Raw genomic sequence first — 16,384 nt, forward strand, 5'->3', positions numbered from 1 at the left:
TAAACGAAACTTCACAAGGCATCCAAAGTAGTGTTTCTTTAAATGACGGAGTTGTCTGAGGGAACGTAGGGCGAGTCATTAAGAAAAATACCCGAAGCGCCGGGCTGGGAGCTGAACGGGGACGGGGCGCGCGGCGCCGGCAGCGAGGCTGCCAGGGGATGCGCACCGAGGCGCTCGCTCTTTGTGGTGCGCGGACCGGGAGTCGGGGGAATGTTCCCCTTCAGTCAGGAACATCTGAATGGAGCAAAGCGAGGATGAGCACTGCGGCGCGCCCCACTCACCCCAAACATAATCGCTTGTCTGGAAAAGTATTTTTAAAAAATTTTCCTCCTTTATCCCTCCGGACTCTGCGGGGGATCGGGGGGGTTGAACCTCTTTCTTCTCCAGCGGCCAGGTCTGGGGGCAGTCGCTGCCTGGGTAGACGAGCTGGGTGTGGGGGAGCCCCGGAGCCGGAGCCCGGCCGCCCGTCTTCCCCTCCCTCGCTTACCTGTCGCGGCGTAGCTTGACCCGAGCTGTCCAAGGAGCCGCCTCCATCGCCGAAGCCCTTCGCCCCTCGGCCCACTGGGGGTGGGGGGTGAGGAGAAGGAGGCCCGCCGCTCCGGCTCCTCGTGCAGCCCCGCCCAGACTGCACCCCTCCTCCTCCACCTCCTCAGACTGGCTCCCCTGGGCTCTCGTTCGGTTTCCGTCTCCGCTGGAGCCGTCTCCTCTTCCGCCCGCCCGCTAGGTCGACACCGCCACTTCCGAGTTCGACTCCTTCTCTTCCTTTCACAGCCGCTCCCATCCCTGCCGGCTGGTCTCCTAGCAACCGCCTTGTGGCGGTGGCGGCATCATCCCGCGACCCAGTTCCCCGAGCCTCCGCGCGCCTGGGCATGGAACCGGCTCGTTGATGTCGTCATCTGTGCGACGGCAGAGCGCGGGAAACCGCGAGGAGATTGACTGGTTTGTCTGCGGTACTTCTTCGCTCTCCTTCTGGCAGGTTAGATTAGGTGAGTAGCGGCCACGGAGGCTCTGTTTTTCCGCCCTTTTGTCCATGGAGAGAATTATTACCTCGTTGTCTCCAGCTCCATTCTTGTCACGCTCCTGGGAACTGACAGCCCCTTGTCCGGGCTCTCCCGGTGTGAGACAGCTCTCACCCCGGCTCCCGAGCCTCACTGTAAAGACTGCACCATTTTTCCTCTCTGTTTCTATCTCTTTTCTCTCTCTCCTTCCCCTTCCCCCTTTCCACTCTCAGTCTCCCTCTCTTTCCGCTGAAAGTTTTTGTTGCTCCCTGAAAAACAACTCTTGGAAGTTCAGTTTTAAATTGATGATTTCCTCTTACTCCGTCCTTCCTTCCCACCATCCCCATTCTTCACCTAGATGCATATTTGTCAGTTTTTATCCAGTTCGACAAGCGTTTGTTAAGAGCCTGCTATGTGCTAGGCACTGTGCTAAAGGTGATACAAAAAGAGTCAATACAGCCCCTGCCTTTAAGGAGCTACAATTCCACGGAGCCAACATCCCAGTAAAATTTGTACAAACAAGCTTTATACAGGATAACTAGGAAAAATTAATAGAGGGAAGGCACTGTAATTAAGAGGAAGTGGAATTATTTTTCAGTTTATATTGGGCAGGTGTAGGACTAGTACTGATATTATTAAAGAAGGGGGGGAAGTAAAGATTCCAAATTAGAAGAACTATATTCTAGGAAATCAAGTAGTTTAGGTTATCACCCAGCTTTTAAAAATGTTTAAATATTGTATTGGTTTTTTACACGTAGTTGTCATATCCCAATAATCAGTTCTCCACAGAACCCTCCCTCATAGCAAAGATGCAAAGTTAAACAAAAACAAACTCAGGCTTTGACCGTATCTGGAAGCATATATGCTTCATTGCATACCTGTAGCAGACCACCTCTACTGAGAGGAAGTAATAGTTTTATCAGCTCTCTAGAGTCCAGGTTGGTAATTACATTAGTCTGTGATGTTTATCTTCTAGTTTTTATTGGCTAATTTAAATTGACTATATTTTAAAATTTTTGGTAGATTTTTAGAAAAACCTATTTCTGATAGCAAAAGGAGACGATGCCTGCCACGCAAATGCCAATGAGATATGGACATCCAGAGGGACATACGGATGTTTGCTTTGATGATTCTGGGAGGTAATGTATTTTCCTAATATTTTATGCAGATATGAAATATTAGTATAGTAAACAGAATAATGTTTAAATGTGTAAGCTTTAAGAAATATAATTTTGAATGTTAAATATCCAGTTGACCCACAATTATTCAAATTATTCAAATAATATAATGGATAATCCCAAATGTCAGATCATAGAATCACAGACTTTGGAACTGTTTGAGAGTCAGGAAGTCCTGAGTGTCAGTTTTTCACCTCTAAAGTAGGGATAATAATACCTGAACCTCTGTTAAAATTAATTATCTGAAATTAAAGGAAACTGAGAACAAAGTTACCTTACCTAGCATTTATGATATAATTTGCAAAGCTAGCATTTGCGTATCAGATCAGGTCATCTGACTCCTCAGATGTCAGAGACCCAGAATGATTTATGGAGCTAATTTTTAAAACAGAAAAGAGGAATTTTGAAAAATGACAGAAACTTGTTTTGAACATAATTCAATTGGACCAGGCAGATCACTTGACTAGTTAACTTCTCCTAGATTTTCTTAATCCTTTCCTTTCCCAGCACTCCTTGCCTTATAGGTAGTATCTTTTGTAACCAGAAAGCATACTGGGAAAGAGGAACTTGTAGTCAGTAGTTGGAGTCACACACACTCACACCCCCTCAATCCCCCATCTTCCTTAGAAGATTCTATTACTCAGCTTAGACTGTAGCTCAAGAAAAAAAGGCAGCTTATCCAGTAAGACTGGAAAGAAGTTCAGACCCGAAACCTACACCATCTTCACAGTATTCCCCGTTGCTATGGCCATGGCAGAAAAACATGTATCCAGTTCTGACTTTGGTAAGCTGATCTTCATTTGCCAGCCTTCTTTCACTTAGGGCTGTGATACCTGCTGAGTTCTCTTATAACAAGAGCTGTTTGTTTTTCAGGTCTCTTAGATTTTGTGTTGTCCATAGGTGTGTGCACTTATGTACCAATGGTGATTGGAATCATTTTTTTTGATTGGAATCATTTTTGCAAAAGGTTTTGTACATTTTTTGTGTTTTGACCACAAGATAGAATTCCTACCTGCTGTGCTAAGCAGGCCAGACTTAGGTTAGGTGAAGCCAACAATTTTTAGGGCACATTTTCTAGCTCATTCCTCATGCCAGGAGGTGAGCAGTGCAGTCCTTGAAAAAAGTTGCTCAGATCCCCAGGGAGCTGCCAAATCCTACTGCTGCTTCCATCCAGTGAGAAGATGACTTTGTGGCCTAGGCTGCTTGTGTGCAGGATTGTGACTACAGCTCCCGGTGTTATCTGCCCCTGCTGCTTTTTGTCACTTTCCTGTTACCACAGGACTTTGAGGTAGGTAAAAATGGCAAAATGGTATCAGTGTTGTCTTTTGACTTGCCCATCAGATAGATTTAAGTGAGGCAGAGTTGTGTGAAGTCATCAGATTCACGCTCTTTTCCAGAGTCATTAGAGTCCAGTGGCAAGACAAAAGTCAAGAAAGCTAGTGATGGCTTGGGATATAGTGGATGATCTTGGCCTCTTCAATGTCTAATGAAGCTCTAAACACTCCACAGTGCCTGCTTTAGCTACCTTCATGGCCATTGGAACAAATTGTTCTCATCCACCCATTCTGCCTGGTGAAGTCTTCACATGCCTGGGGTAGACACCTCCCTAACTCACAAATGGGTTGAGAACCCTCAGTTACCTTCAATCTGGTTTAGCCCATCTGCTGAAATTATTTCCTGAGATGTGGCTACTATGCATGCTTCAGCTTCTTGGAGCCACAGGTGAAAGCTGAGTGAATCAGGTGGATACCAAAGGTGGAAAGCAACCCTGAAAAGGGCGTGGCAGCCCTTACCTCAGAGATACTAGTTTTCCCTGAACACCTGTACACCTTGGAAAGGAAGAAAGGGGCCAAGTAGTAAAGAACATTAAATACCAAAGAAGTCTATATTTGATGATGATAATAACTAATATTCATTTAGTGCTTACTATGTGCCAGGCACTGTACCAAGTGCTTTACAATCATCTCATTTGGACTTCACAACAACCCAGGGAGGAAGGTGCAGTTATTATCTCTATGTTACCAGTAAGGAAACTGAGGCAGACTGAGATCAAGTGATTTGCTTAGGGCTATCCAACTAGTTAAGTGTCTGAGACCAAATTTGAACTCAGGTCTTCCTGACTCCAAGCCCAGCACTCTCTATCCACTGTACCACCTAGCTGGAGAGAATAAGGAATCACTGGAGTTTATTGAGCAATGACATGGCCAGACCTATACTTTAGGAAAATCACTTTGACAAGATACGTGGAGGATGAATTGGAATAAGGAAAGACTTAAGACAGGAAGACTAATTAAAAGGTTGTTAAAATAGTCCAGGTGAGAAGTGATGAAAAAAGGATATAAATGAGAGATACCATGAAAGTAGAAACCAGAAGATTTGGCAACTCATTGGATCTGTAAGGTTAGAGAGAATAAAGATTTGAGGATAACATCAATATTGCAAAACTAGGTGACTGAGAGGATAAGAGTGGGTTCAATAGAGAAGTGCTGAAGAAAAGAGTATTTGAGTGAAAAGATGAGTTCAGTTTTAGACATCTTGAATTTGAGATGCCTATAATAGGTTGTCCAGTTTTAAGTATCCAACAGATGGCGACATGGGAGTGGAGCTTTGGAGAGACAAGACTAGACATATAAATCTGGGAATCTACCTAGAATCTGCCAGTTCATGGGAGCAGATAAGATCAAATGAGAGTGTGCAGAGAAAAGAGAAGAGGGTGCAGACCAGAAGCTTGGGGGACACTCACAATTGGTGGGCATGACATGGATGAAAATATAACAAAGGAGACTGAGGAGTTGTCAGACAGGTAGAAGGAGAAGCAAGAGAGAATAGTGTTATGAGAGGGCAGTGTATCTAGGAGAATAGAAATATATATTATTACTACATGTTACTATAATAGTAACATTAATATTGATAACATTAGGATAGTTTATCAACATTATAATTAAATAATATAATTATAATATTATGATATATTATTGAATAGCATAAATACTATTTTGTTATATTATCAATAATAATAGTAATTATATTATTAGTATTATCATATTATATTATCAATAATATTATCAATATTGTATTATCAATAATAATACTAACTAGTACTTCTATAATACTTTAAGATTTACAAAGTGCTTTACAAATATTTTCTCTTGTGATCCTCACCACAATCCTGGCAGGTATTATTCTCATTTTACAGATGAGAAAACTGAGGCAGAGGGCAGTTTCATGGCTTGCCCAGGTTCACCCAACCAGTAAATGTCTGAAGTAGTATTTGAACTTAGGTCTTCTTAATTTCAGGTGCAGTGTTCTAGCCACTGTACCACATAGCGACCGAGTTAACATGTCAAATTCTACAGAGAGGTCAAAAAAAGTGAGGATTGAAAAGACATCAGGTATTGGCAATTAAGAGATTATTGATAAATTTAGAGAGAGCAGTTCTAGTTGAATGATGAGGTCAGAAACCAGATGCAGAGTTTTTGAAGAAAGTGGTAGCATTTTTCAGCGTAGCCAAGAAGGTGGAATGAAGGCAGAGACTTGCTTGAGCTCTCCCCCAAATCCCTCCAAATACTTGTAAAAAATGATTCTAAACAAATTCTAGAGCAGCAGAACCCACAAAAGACAGAGTGAAACAAATTTCCAGCCCAAGACCACCTGGAAGGTCAACAGGAAACGTCTGTTGCACCAAGCTGAGAGAGGAGCATAGTCTAGTGCAAACTGCACCAGCATAGACCAGACCCCAGCAAACCTGGAGCAGGCCTCAGGGGACTCAATAGTGGCAGCAGTGGTGGTTTCCAGACTTCTCAACCTACAAATGCCAAAGACAACTTAGAAAGTGAGGAGAAAAGGTCTGTCGGACATGGGAGAGAGAGGAGCACAGTCCAGCCCCTGCCCCAGCACAGCCTCGGGGCTGTGGGAGAGGCAGCAGCTGCAGCAGAGACAGCAGCTGCAGCAGAGACAACAGCTGCTTCTGGAGCTCTCAGCCCACAGACAGTAAGGGGATCAAACAACTGATTAAAAGGAGATTACAGGGGTCTCTTTGCTGGCCACTGAGGCAGGATTCTTTTGCTTTGCCCATACTTGGATCTGGGTGGTAGATCTGGGGTGAGGAGGAGTGCTGGCATAGCAGAGCTTGTGGGAGAAGTGGAGAAAGAAACCTTCTCACAGTTCCAAGGCAGAAAGGAATGCTTGTGGTCATTCACATACCAGAGCACAGGCCAGGAGAAGAGTAAACAAACACCTCTCCTTAGATCATACCACCTTGGAAGAACTGAAAACTTACAGGTCCCTAGGTTATCTTGGAAAACAGCTACACAAAACCCCTGCAGTTTGGGACATTACGCACCCCCCCTCCCCCCCCCACTGGAAGCAGAGCCCTACCTTAGCAAACAGTTTAAAAGTCAAGTAATTGGCTAGGAAAATGATCAAACAACAGGAAGAAAAAACTCAGAAACTTACTTTGGTGACAAGGAAGATCAAAACATACACTCAGAAGAAAATGACAACAAAGTCAAAACTCTACTTCCAAAGCCTCCAAGAAAAATATGAATTGGTCTCAGGACATGGAAGAACTCAAAAAGGATTTTAAAAAGCAAGTAAGAGAAGTAGAAGAAAAATTAGGAAGAGAAATGAGAGTGATGTAAGAAAATCATGAAAAATGAGTCAACAGCTTGCTAAAGGAGATCCAAAAAAGAAAATACTAAAGAAAATTACACCTTAAAAAAATAGCCTAACCCAAATGGCAAAAGAGGTCCAAAAAGTCAATGAGGACAAGAATGCCTTTAAAAAGCAGAATTGGCCAAATGGAAAAGGAGGTCCAAAAGCTCACTGAAAAAAATAATTCCTTAAAAATTAGAATGGAGCAAATGAAAGCTAATAACTCTATGAGAAATCAGGAAATTATAAAACAAAAACAAAAGAATGAAAGAATAGAAGACAATGTGAAACATCTCATTGGAAAAACAACTGACCTGGAATATAGATTCAAGATATATGATCATGAAAGCCATGATCAAAAAAAGAGCCTAGATATCATCAAGAAATTATTGAGGAAAAATGCCCTGATATTCTAGATCCAGAGGGTAAAATAGAAATTTAAAGAATCCACTGATCGTCTCCTGAAAGAGATCCCAAAATGAAAACTGCTAGGAATATTATAGCCAAATTCCAGGGTTCCCAGGTCAAGGAGAAAATATTGCAAGCAGCCAGGAAGAAACAATTTGAGTATTGTGGAACTTCAATCAGGAAAACACAAGATTTAGCAGCTTCCACATTAAGGGATCAGAGGGCTTGAAATATGATATTCCTGAGGTCAAAGGAGTTAGGATTACAATGAAGAATCACCTACCCAGCAAAGCTGAGTGTAATCAATGAGGGGGAAAAATTGATATTCAATGGTGTAGAGGTATTTAAGGCATTCTTTTTTTTTTCTTTTTGGTGAGGCAATTGGGGGTTAAGTGACTTGCCCAGGGTCACACAGCTAGTTAGTGTCAAGTGGCTGAGGTCAAATTTGGACTCAGGTCCTCCTGACTCCAGGGCCAGAGCTCTATCTACCTAGCTTCCCCAAATTTAATGCATTCTTGAGAAAAAAACAGAGTTAAATAGAAAAATTGACTTTCAAATGTAAGACTCAAGAGATACATGAAAAGGTAAGCAAGAAAGAGGAAATCATAAAGACTTATTAAAATTGAACTGTTTACATTCCTACTTGGAAAGATGATATTTATAACTCATGAGACCTCATTATTAGGATAGTTGGAGGGAATACACACACACACACACACACACACACACAGAGCACAGGATGAGTTGAATATGAAGGGATGATATCTAAAAATAGAAAAAGAAAGCAGTGGCATTAAGTGTAGCTGACTTTTTCAAGGAGTTTAGCTGAGGAGAGAAGAGCTATAGGTTTTATATATATATATATATATATATATATATATATATATATATGTTATAGTGTTATAGGTTAGTTAGTAGGGATAGTAGAATAAAATTAGGGTATTTTTAACTGTGGGAAACATGGGCATATTTGCAGACAAAGGAAGGAACAAGTAGGTAGAGAAAGAATGAAGACTATGTAGTGGGGGCAGTCTTCTGGAGAAGATAGGAGGATGGAATCAAAAGTGCTTATAGAGGCATTAGGCTTGGCAAGGAAGGCTATTCCTTTAGATACTGTGGGGAAGAAGGAAATATTGAGGATTGATGTAAGAAGAAGGAACTCTTGGTGAATGGCTTCAGTTTTTTTGGCGGGGCTAGGCAGTGGGGTTAAGTGACTTGCCCAGGGTCACACAGCTAGTAAGTGTCAAGTATCTGAGGCCGGATTTGAACTCAGGTCCTCCTAACTCCAGGGCCGGTGCTCTATCCACTGTGCCACCTGGCTATGCTTGTGGCTTCAATTTTTTCAGTGAAATATGAGGTAAATTCCTCTGCTGAGAGGTTTGGAGAGGAATGTAGCAGGAGGCTTGATATAAGAAGAGAAGATTGTATCTGGTTAGATAGAGAATTAATTTAGGGAATAGAAAGATTGCCTTTCTGCTGTGAGGTCACAATTGATATTAGATAACAAAATAATAATGAATTTGAACCAGTTAGCACTTTTATGACTTCCTCCAGACCCATTTAACAGCACATGACTAGAACTGAAGAAAGTGCAAGTGGGAGTAATCAAGGGTTGTGATTGAGTAAAGTGTGTGGTTGGCAATAGGACAAAGGGGCAAGGGATTTGAGAGAAGAGCATAGTGTAGAATTGAACTGGTTTACCAAGAGGTAAGGGAAGGGAAGAGAGTGTAGCCAGTAACAGGGGTAGCCTGGGGAAAGTTTTGAGTATGAGACTGGTTATAGAGTCAGTGGTGAAAATGAAGAATAGAGTTGGGGGAAGTATGGCATAGGGAAATCTGGAAAGAAGAAAGATATCAGATAGAAGAATTTCTGAGTTCTTGAATACAGCAGTGATATACTTTTGAGTGATGAAATTATAAAGTGTCTTACTATCCCTGTGTATAGTTGTGAGGTGGATTAGGTTGGGAACTTGGAAATTGGAGTATTTGAGAGAACATCAAATATGTATGTTGAAGTCTGCCACTATCATAGTAGGATTTGGGGTAGAGAGAGACAGTTACTGAACTCATCAAAGAAGGAGGCAGGATTACTTGGATGTCAGAGAATTGCCACTAGGATCTGAAATGGGTGAAAAATTTGGATATGGCAGACTTCAAAGGAAGAGAGGTTTTTAAGTGATTAGTGTTACTATTATAATAAAGGGAGAGTCTGGAAATGCCAGTGGGAAACAAATCTTCCACCAGTGAATGATAAGAGGAAAGAAAGTGTAGCCAGTGCTAGGAGGGCTGGCCAAAGAAACAGCATCAGCAGGAGGTAGTTGGTCTCAGTGAATGCCAGAAGATAGGAGGGAGAGAAGAAGGGATTTAAGATCACGGGAAGAAAGCACAATGAAATGGATGGGCAGATTTGGAGTAGAATATTTCTGGGTAGCATTGAGGTGGATGGGAATAAAGTAGTAGAAGTTGGTGTTGCGGGGGCAGCTAGGTGGCGCAGTGGATAGAGGACTGGCCCTGAAGTCAGGAGGACCTGAGCTCAAATGTGACCTCAGACCAAACACTTGACATTTACTAGTTGTGTGACCCTGGGCAAGTCATTTAACCCCAATTGCCTAAAAAAGAAGAGGAAGAAGAAGAAGAAGTTGGTGTTGGGAAGTAGGTTTGGTGTGAATGAATCTAGGGAGAATATCAGAAAATGGAGATGGGTCTTTTGGAGGAAGCACATTCAAGATATATGTATATCACATAGTTCAAGATTGTCCCTCAAAGCCTGACCTCAAGTCAAATGATGTCACTTTTTTCTGGGAATCCCTGAAGGACCAGAAGAAGGTATGGTCTAGGGATTCTGGGAACCCAGTCAGGAGGCAGGAGGTGGTAGTAAGACATAGGCCTTCAAAGTCTTATATGTGACCTGTATGTTATATACAATTCATATAAACTGTGAATAATTGAGCTCGTATATTTTTCATGCTACTTATTGCTTGATATTTTTCTTTCAGCGATCATGAATAACCGTAGCATCTTAAAATTTAGAGCAAGAAGGGGTCCTTAAAAATCTTGTCCCATTTCCCCTCTATTTATTTTTTAGCAGTTGAAGGAAGTTAATGATATCTTTTGTTTAAATGTGACAAATGTGAGTAAATTTATCAAGTGGAAGCTTAAATGCATAAATAAAAATGGCTATAATGTGTGATACTTTTTTTTTTCATTTAATAGGACAAAAAAAAAACCCTAAATGAGTATTATAATATGTTTGTGTGAGTGTGGGTTGTGTATTTGCATATATATGTATATATGTGTAATTTTTTTTTTAAACAGTTGTATCGTGACTTGTGGAAGTGATGGAGATGTGAGAATTTGGAAAGACCTGGATGACGATGATCCTAAATCTATTAATGTTGGAGACAGGGCTTATTCATGTGCTTTAAAGGTATTAAAAATGATTGTAAGATCTTTTTGTTAAGAGATACTAGCTTACTAGTCTGAATCTCATGCTTTGGCAAACTAATGCTTTTTCAGAAGCATATATAATCTTTTGTCTACTCTTTAAGAAATAAAAACATCAAGGAATGAAAAATGTCAACTGTTGAATACATTTAGTAATATGGACATGATTTTCAAACTTTTGTTGTTTTTTTTTGTTTTTATATCACCTTCATTTCTGAATATTTCCCCTGTAGCCTTTGTTTAAAAAAAATTAGCAAAATCAATCAAAGCATCAAGTCTAATACTATATTCAGTATTCTACCCTTATAACTCCACGTCTCAAGGCAGCTAGATGGTGCAGTGCATAGAGCACTGGCCCGGAAGTCAGGAGGACCTGAGTTCAAATCCGGTCTCAGACCAGACACTTGATACTTACCAGCTGTGTGACCCTGGACAAGTCACTCAACCCCAATTGCCTTTAAAAAAAAAAGGTTGCCTGATAACTCCGTATTTCTGCAAAGAAGGAAAGATTGTCTGTAATTTTAAAAAGTTAAGTAATATTTCTTGCATAACAGAGCACTTGTTATACTAGAATCCAATAAATTCAAATAGTAAAGGACAAAGGCATTTTTTCCCTTTAAAAATGAGCTTTACAATATCCCTCCTTTTCTTGAATGTTGGGGTAAAGAATGATAAATCAGATTTTAAAATGTTACCTTTTGAGGGGTAGCTAGGTGGTATAGTGGATAGAGTACCAGCACTGGAGTCAGAAGGACTTCAGTTCAAATCTGGTCTTGGATACTTACTAGCCGTATGACTCTGGGCAAGTCACTTAACCCTAATTGCCTTGTGAAAAAAAAAGTTAAAATGTTACCTTTTGAATATTTCCTAATGTCTTATGCTACATAATTAAGTTAATGATCTGTCGATTATTAGAGAAATGGAAACATGTTTTTAGAGTGTTTTATAAACTGTCAAGTATTCTGAAGGTATTCAGATTTTGAATATGGAAAAATTTTAGGTCAATTTTAATCTATCCTGTCAAATAGTTTTCATTTTACAATTCTGTAATTCTTGTCTGTGTGTGTGTTTTTTTTTAGAAAGGAAAATTGGTCACCTCAGTATCTAATAATACTATTCAAATTCATACTTTCCCTAATGGAGCTCCAGATGGTATACTGACTCGATTCACTACAAATGCAAACCATGTAGTCTTTAATAGAGATGGTGCCAAAATTGCTGCTGGATCTGGGTAATGTTTGAAGTTGGAAAAACTAACAGTTTAGTACAAAATGACCTTGATGTAAGTTGGGAACAGTCGGTATTGGAGTGAACGTGGAAGGACAGAAATGCTGATGTGCTGTTTGAACTAGTCCAGTTATTTTGGATTGTAGTTTGACCTATTTAGGCGAGAAAAGCAGCTCAGTATTCCACACTGTATGCTCCAAGGACTTCAGTGATAGATAGAGGTCCATTATATGCCAAAATATTTGTGGATTTAGTCTTTGTGTTAGCAAAGAGCTAGAAACAAGGTGATTTTCCATCAATTGGGGGGAATAGCTGAAAAAATTGTGGTATGTGAATGTACTGGAAACATTAATGTAGAGTGTGAAATGGCTCGGAAATTCAGAGAAAGTGGGAAGATTTGTATAAATCAATGTAGAGTGAAATAAGCAGAACTATGAGAGCAGGATATACAATAACTCACAGAGTAAACAAAAAGATCACGAAAAGAAAATTAAACCCTAAATAATCGAAAAATTAGTGATGCTCCCAGAAAACAGACTGCAAAAAATATCTTACTAGCTCTGAATCAGAGGACATGGAGATTGTATGTCTCACCTTTATTACCTGTAAGACTCAGGGAAAGTAATTTAACTTACCTGTGCCTGTTTCCTCATATATAAATAAGGTGGCCTCTGAGGCATCTACCTGCTCTAGATCCGTGATACTACAGTCTTATGACCTAATTGGTTTTTTTATATCTGCTACTATGTCACATTATGCTGGATTTTAAAAAGTTTTAAGATTATAAACTCCTTGAAGGCAGGAACTATTTCCTTTGTAACTTTACACTGAATTTTAGCATATTACTTCATAGATGATTCTCAGTATATGTTTTTGATTGAAAAATAAGGATACAAAGGTGAACTTTTGATGTAAAATCTTACTAAAATACTTTTGTTGAAAGCTAGACAAGTGAACCAAGTTTAGATTCTCTTATTTGAAATTTCTCTTGTTTATTAGGGATAGGGAAAATTATGAGTTGCTTTGGGAATGGGTTCAGTGATAGCTGGGTACCCCCATAATTTTTAAAACAAAATATTTCAATTGGAGATGTAGAAAAAAATGTTAAATATAATCAGTGCAGATATTTACTAAATAATTAGGATTTTGGACATGTAATTTCAGATTGCACGTGTAAGCAGAGCTGAAAGTTAAATGAGGTAAAAATCAGATATTGCTGAAGTACTTATATTATTATTTTGAAGTATGTATTACATCTGAGTTATAGTTTTTAAAATGGCTTTCCATTTTTACTTTTATTCATATATAATCATTTCATTGTTTACAGTGATTTTATGGTGAAAATTGTGGATGTGATGGATAGTAGTCAACAGAAAACATTTCGAGGACATGATGCCCCTGTGTTAAGTGTTTCCTTTGATCCAAAGGACATCTTTCTGGTAATTTTTTAAATTGTTTTTATTTGTTCTCCACTATTAAATGTCTGTTTTTTAGATTTATCAGAGCATAATTAAGGAGAAACTTATATGCAATTTGATAAACTTGATTTGATAAATTTGATAATTTGTTATTTCTTTTATCATTTAGATAGAGCTTATGAATAGAAATATACCTTTAACTTTTGTTTACCCATTCAGGCATCAGCAAGTTGTGATGGCTCAGTTAAAGTGTGGCAAATCTCAGATCAGGTAAACATCCATTTCAATTTAAATATTTGTGTGTATTTCCTGATTTGCTTAGATGTTTACTGTTTATGATATTGCATGATAGCATTAATCTGAATAGCCTAACAATTGCTTATGTGAGTAGCTTTTTGCCTCTTCTGCTCATCTCTGAGTGGCATTAGATGTACTTTTTGTCTATTCACATATTTATAAAGACATGGAATTATGTTTATAAAGGTGCCAGAGGCTTTTTATTTCCTTAAGGACTAAATATAAACCCTTCTAGTTATTTAAAGTCCTTCAAATCCTGGTCCCAACTTACTTTTCTAACTGTGTTGCATGTTACTTGTACCCTGGACACACAGTATTGTCCAGCCTTACTGGACTGTATGTTTCCTCATGTACAGTTGTGCATCTTCTGTCCCCCATGGCTGAAATATATTCCCTCCTCTCTGCCTCTTAGGATCCCTAGTTTTCTTCAAGTTTCAGACAAAGTATCACCTTCTTCACGAGGCCTTTCCTATCATTCCCCTTCCTACCTCCAACTAGTAAATAATTACCTTTTTTCTCCTTTATATATTCCTATAGATGAATTAACTAACATTTATTAAGTGCCCATACCAGGCACTATTACTAGACACTGGGGTTACAAAGATAAAAATAAAACAGTGTCAGTTCTCAAGGTGCTTACCTATATATGTGCATTTGTATTCCCCAATAGACTATAAACTGGCACATACAACAAATGCTTACTGGATGAATGAATGCATACTATCTATATATAGCATATATATTATTATTAGTAATAATAATTTAATATTTATACCCTATCTACTTCTGAAAGCACTCACAATATTAATCAAATATTTTACACATTTATAATTTTAAAAAGATTAACTTAAATATAATTAAAACAAATTTGCTGCTTTGTCATTTTGTGAGAATTTTTGATTATTTAAAAATAAAATGTTAACTGAAAAGCTAATATTATGTTGCTTCAAAATCTGTACATTTGAATTCTGTATACTTTTCTGAGATTTTCACAAAGGGAAATAATTTTCTAATTTTTTAAAAATCAGACATGTGCTATTAGTTGGCCATTGCTACAAAAGTGTAACGATGTGATAAATGCAAAATCAATATGCAGACTTGCTTGGCAGCCAGAAAGTGGGAAGGTAAGTAAAATTTGCAAACATTTTAACCTTTATTTTAATTTTTTGCTCAAATCTGTCAGCTTTTGATTGTGAGGCCTTCAATACACTCAGAAATCTAAGTCAAAGTTAATATGGAAATAATTTAAGACCCTTTTTTCTATTGAAGTGTTCAAAACTAAAATGGCACTTTTGGATTTTGGAATTAGCATTAGAAATACATATTATTCTTTCTGTCAATATATTAATTGGAAATGTGGAAGTAATTTTTCTTGTAAAGTTTAAAAACTAAAAACTACTTTCAAAATGTTGAAAGAATTCTAGGTTTTTTGAAGATGGATACTAGTCTGCTCTCTAAGGCCATTCCGTTGCTACATCTCCTTCTCACAAGTCATCCTCATCAGAGGAGACAAATTGTACAGCTTTAGAATACCTAGTGTTTGAATATCCTTTTTTTAAGTAGTAGTTGCCAGTTTTAAAGTAACAGTATCATATACCAAAGGAATGTAATAAGTTGAGGAGAGTAGGATAGACTCTGCGTAGTATTATATTAAAAACATTTCAGTTAGTAATAAATAGCTTTCTTTTTTCTTATTATAGTTAATGCCCCAATAATATACATTAAAACTTTCATTTACTTTTTCTTTTCTAAATTAAACTTAGCCCAAAGTTGTTTAGTTTGATTTAAAATATTTATCTTTCTAATAGCTACTGGCAATTCCAGTAGGAAACATCATCAAGCTATACAGAAGAGAAACTTGGAGAAATGAATTTGATCTTTCAGATAATTTCATCACTCTGGTAGGTTTTGTTGATTACTTTTTCGAGAGAGAGAGAGATGAATGTTTAATGCACACTGCCTAACTTGGTAGGATAAACTCAGTTGTTTTCTGTATTTTATTCTTGATGCTGATTCTCTAGTTCTGTTTTTCTTGCCAAATCTTCAGGTTGCAGTTATAATTATTACACAGTAATCATAGATCATATGCCACAGTGTGATAATATAGTTTTTAAAAATATACCATACCGAAATACAGTTTTCCTTTAAAAATTGATACTTTTTTTTAAATGTTAGTCATTTCCTGGTATATTCTTCCATCTTTTCATTGAACCCTAATAACAAAACAAAGCTTAAGGTTTTTAAAAGAACACCTAATAAAATAGTTAACTGTCTGATTTTTTTGAAAAAGAAAAAAAATAAATTATTCATATTGAAGACAATATAAAGGAAATTTTCAGAAATGATTTTGCCTAATTATATGCTAACAAAATTGATAACTTAGAAGAAATGGGTGAATATTCATAATAATACAAAATCCCAGATTTTCGAAAGAAGTAGACCATTGAAATAACCCACTATCAGAAAAAGAAATTTAAAAAACAAAAATAAAATCCTAAAGAAATAAACTACAGGACCAAATGGATTTCTAAGTGAATATCATTAAACATTTAAAAAACAATTCTAATTTTACATAAATAATTTGTAATAATAAGAAAAGATGGGAGCCTTACACTTTATATGATAGTAATATGGTTTTGATACCTAAACTAAGGAGAGACAAAGCAGAGAAAGAAAACTGTAGATCAATATCTCTAATGAATATTGAACGAAATATCAGCAAGCAAGCTTTAATAGCAAATTAGAAAAATCATATTCTTTGA

General features: G+C 38.0%; 2 protein-coding genes across 3 annotated transcripts in view; one reads left to right on the top strand and one right to left on the bottom strand.

Moving 5' to 3' along the window:
- SOCS4 (suppressor of cytokine signaling 4) overlaps positions 1 to 668 on the bottom strand; it is a 32,695-nt gene extending 32,027 nt beyond the window's left edge. Inside the window, exon 1 of the mRNA XM_020991298.2 lies at positions 488 to 668. The gene's annotated coding sequence lies outside the window, so the exon portion shown is untranslated. The remainder of the gene's footprint in view (positions 1 to 487) is intronic.
- Positions 669 to 749: 81 nt separating this feature from the next.
- WDHD1 (WD repeat and HMG-box DNA binding protein 1) overlaps positions 750 to 16,384 on the top strand; it is an 81,377-nt gene continuing 65,742 nt past the window's right edge. For both annotated transcript variants that reach the window (XM_020991296.2, XM_020991297.2), the window contains exons 1-8: positions 750 to 986; positions 2,022 to 2,137; positions 10,552 to 10,663; positions 11,760 to 11,911; positions 13,235 to 13,346; positions 13,545 to 13,595; positions 14,651 to 14,746; positions 15,431 to 15,523. In XM_020991296.2, the coding sequence (XP_020846955.1) occupies positions 2,061 to 2,137; positions 10,552 to 10,663; positions 11,760 to 11,911; positions 13,235 to 13,346; positions 13,545 to 13,595; positions 14,651 to 14,746; positions 15,431 to 15,523 (693 nt within the window). In that variant the 5' untranslated portion in view covers positions 750 to 986; positions 2,022 to 2,060. The remainder of the gene's footprint in view (positions 987 to 2,021; positions 2,138 to 10,551; positions 10,664 to 11,759; positions 11,912 to 13,234; positions 13,347 to 13,544; positions 13,596 to 14,650; positions 14,747 to 15,430; positions 15,524 to 16,384) is intronic.

The sequence above is a fragment of the Phascolarctos cinereus genome, unplaced genomic scaffold (assembly GCF_003287225.1).
Source record: "Phascolarctos cinereus isolate Bilbo 61053 unplaced genomic scaffold, phaCin_HiC Scaffold_2;HRSCAF=192, whole genome shotgun sequence".
In the NCBI taxonomy this organism is placed as follows: domain Eukaryota; kingdom Metazoa; phylum Chordata; class Mammalia; order Diprotodontia; family Phascolarctidae; genus Phascolarctos; species Phascolarctos cinereus.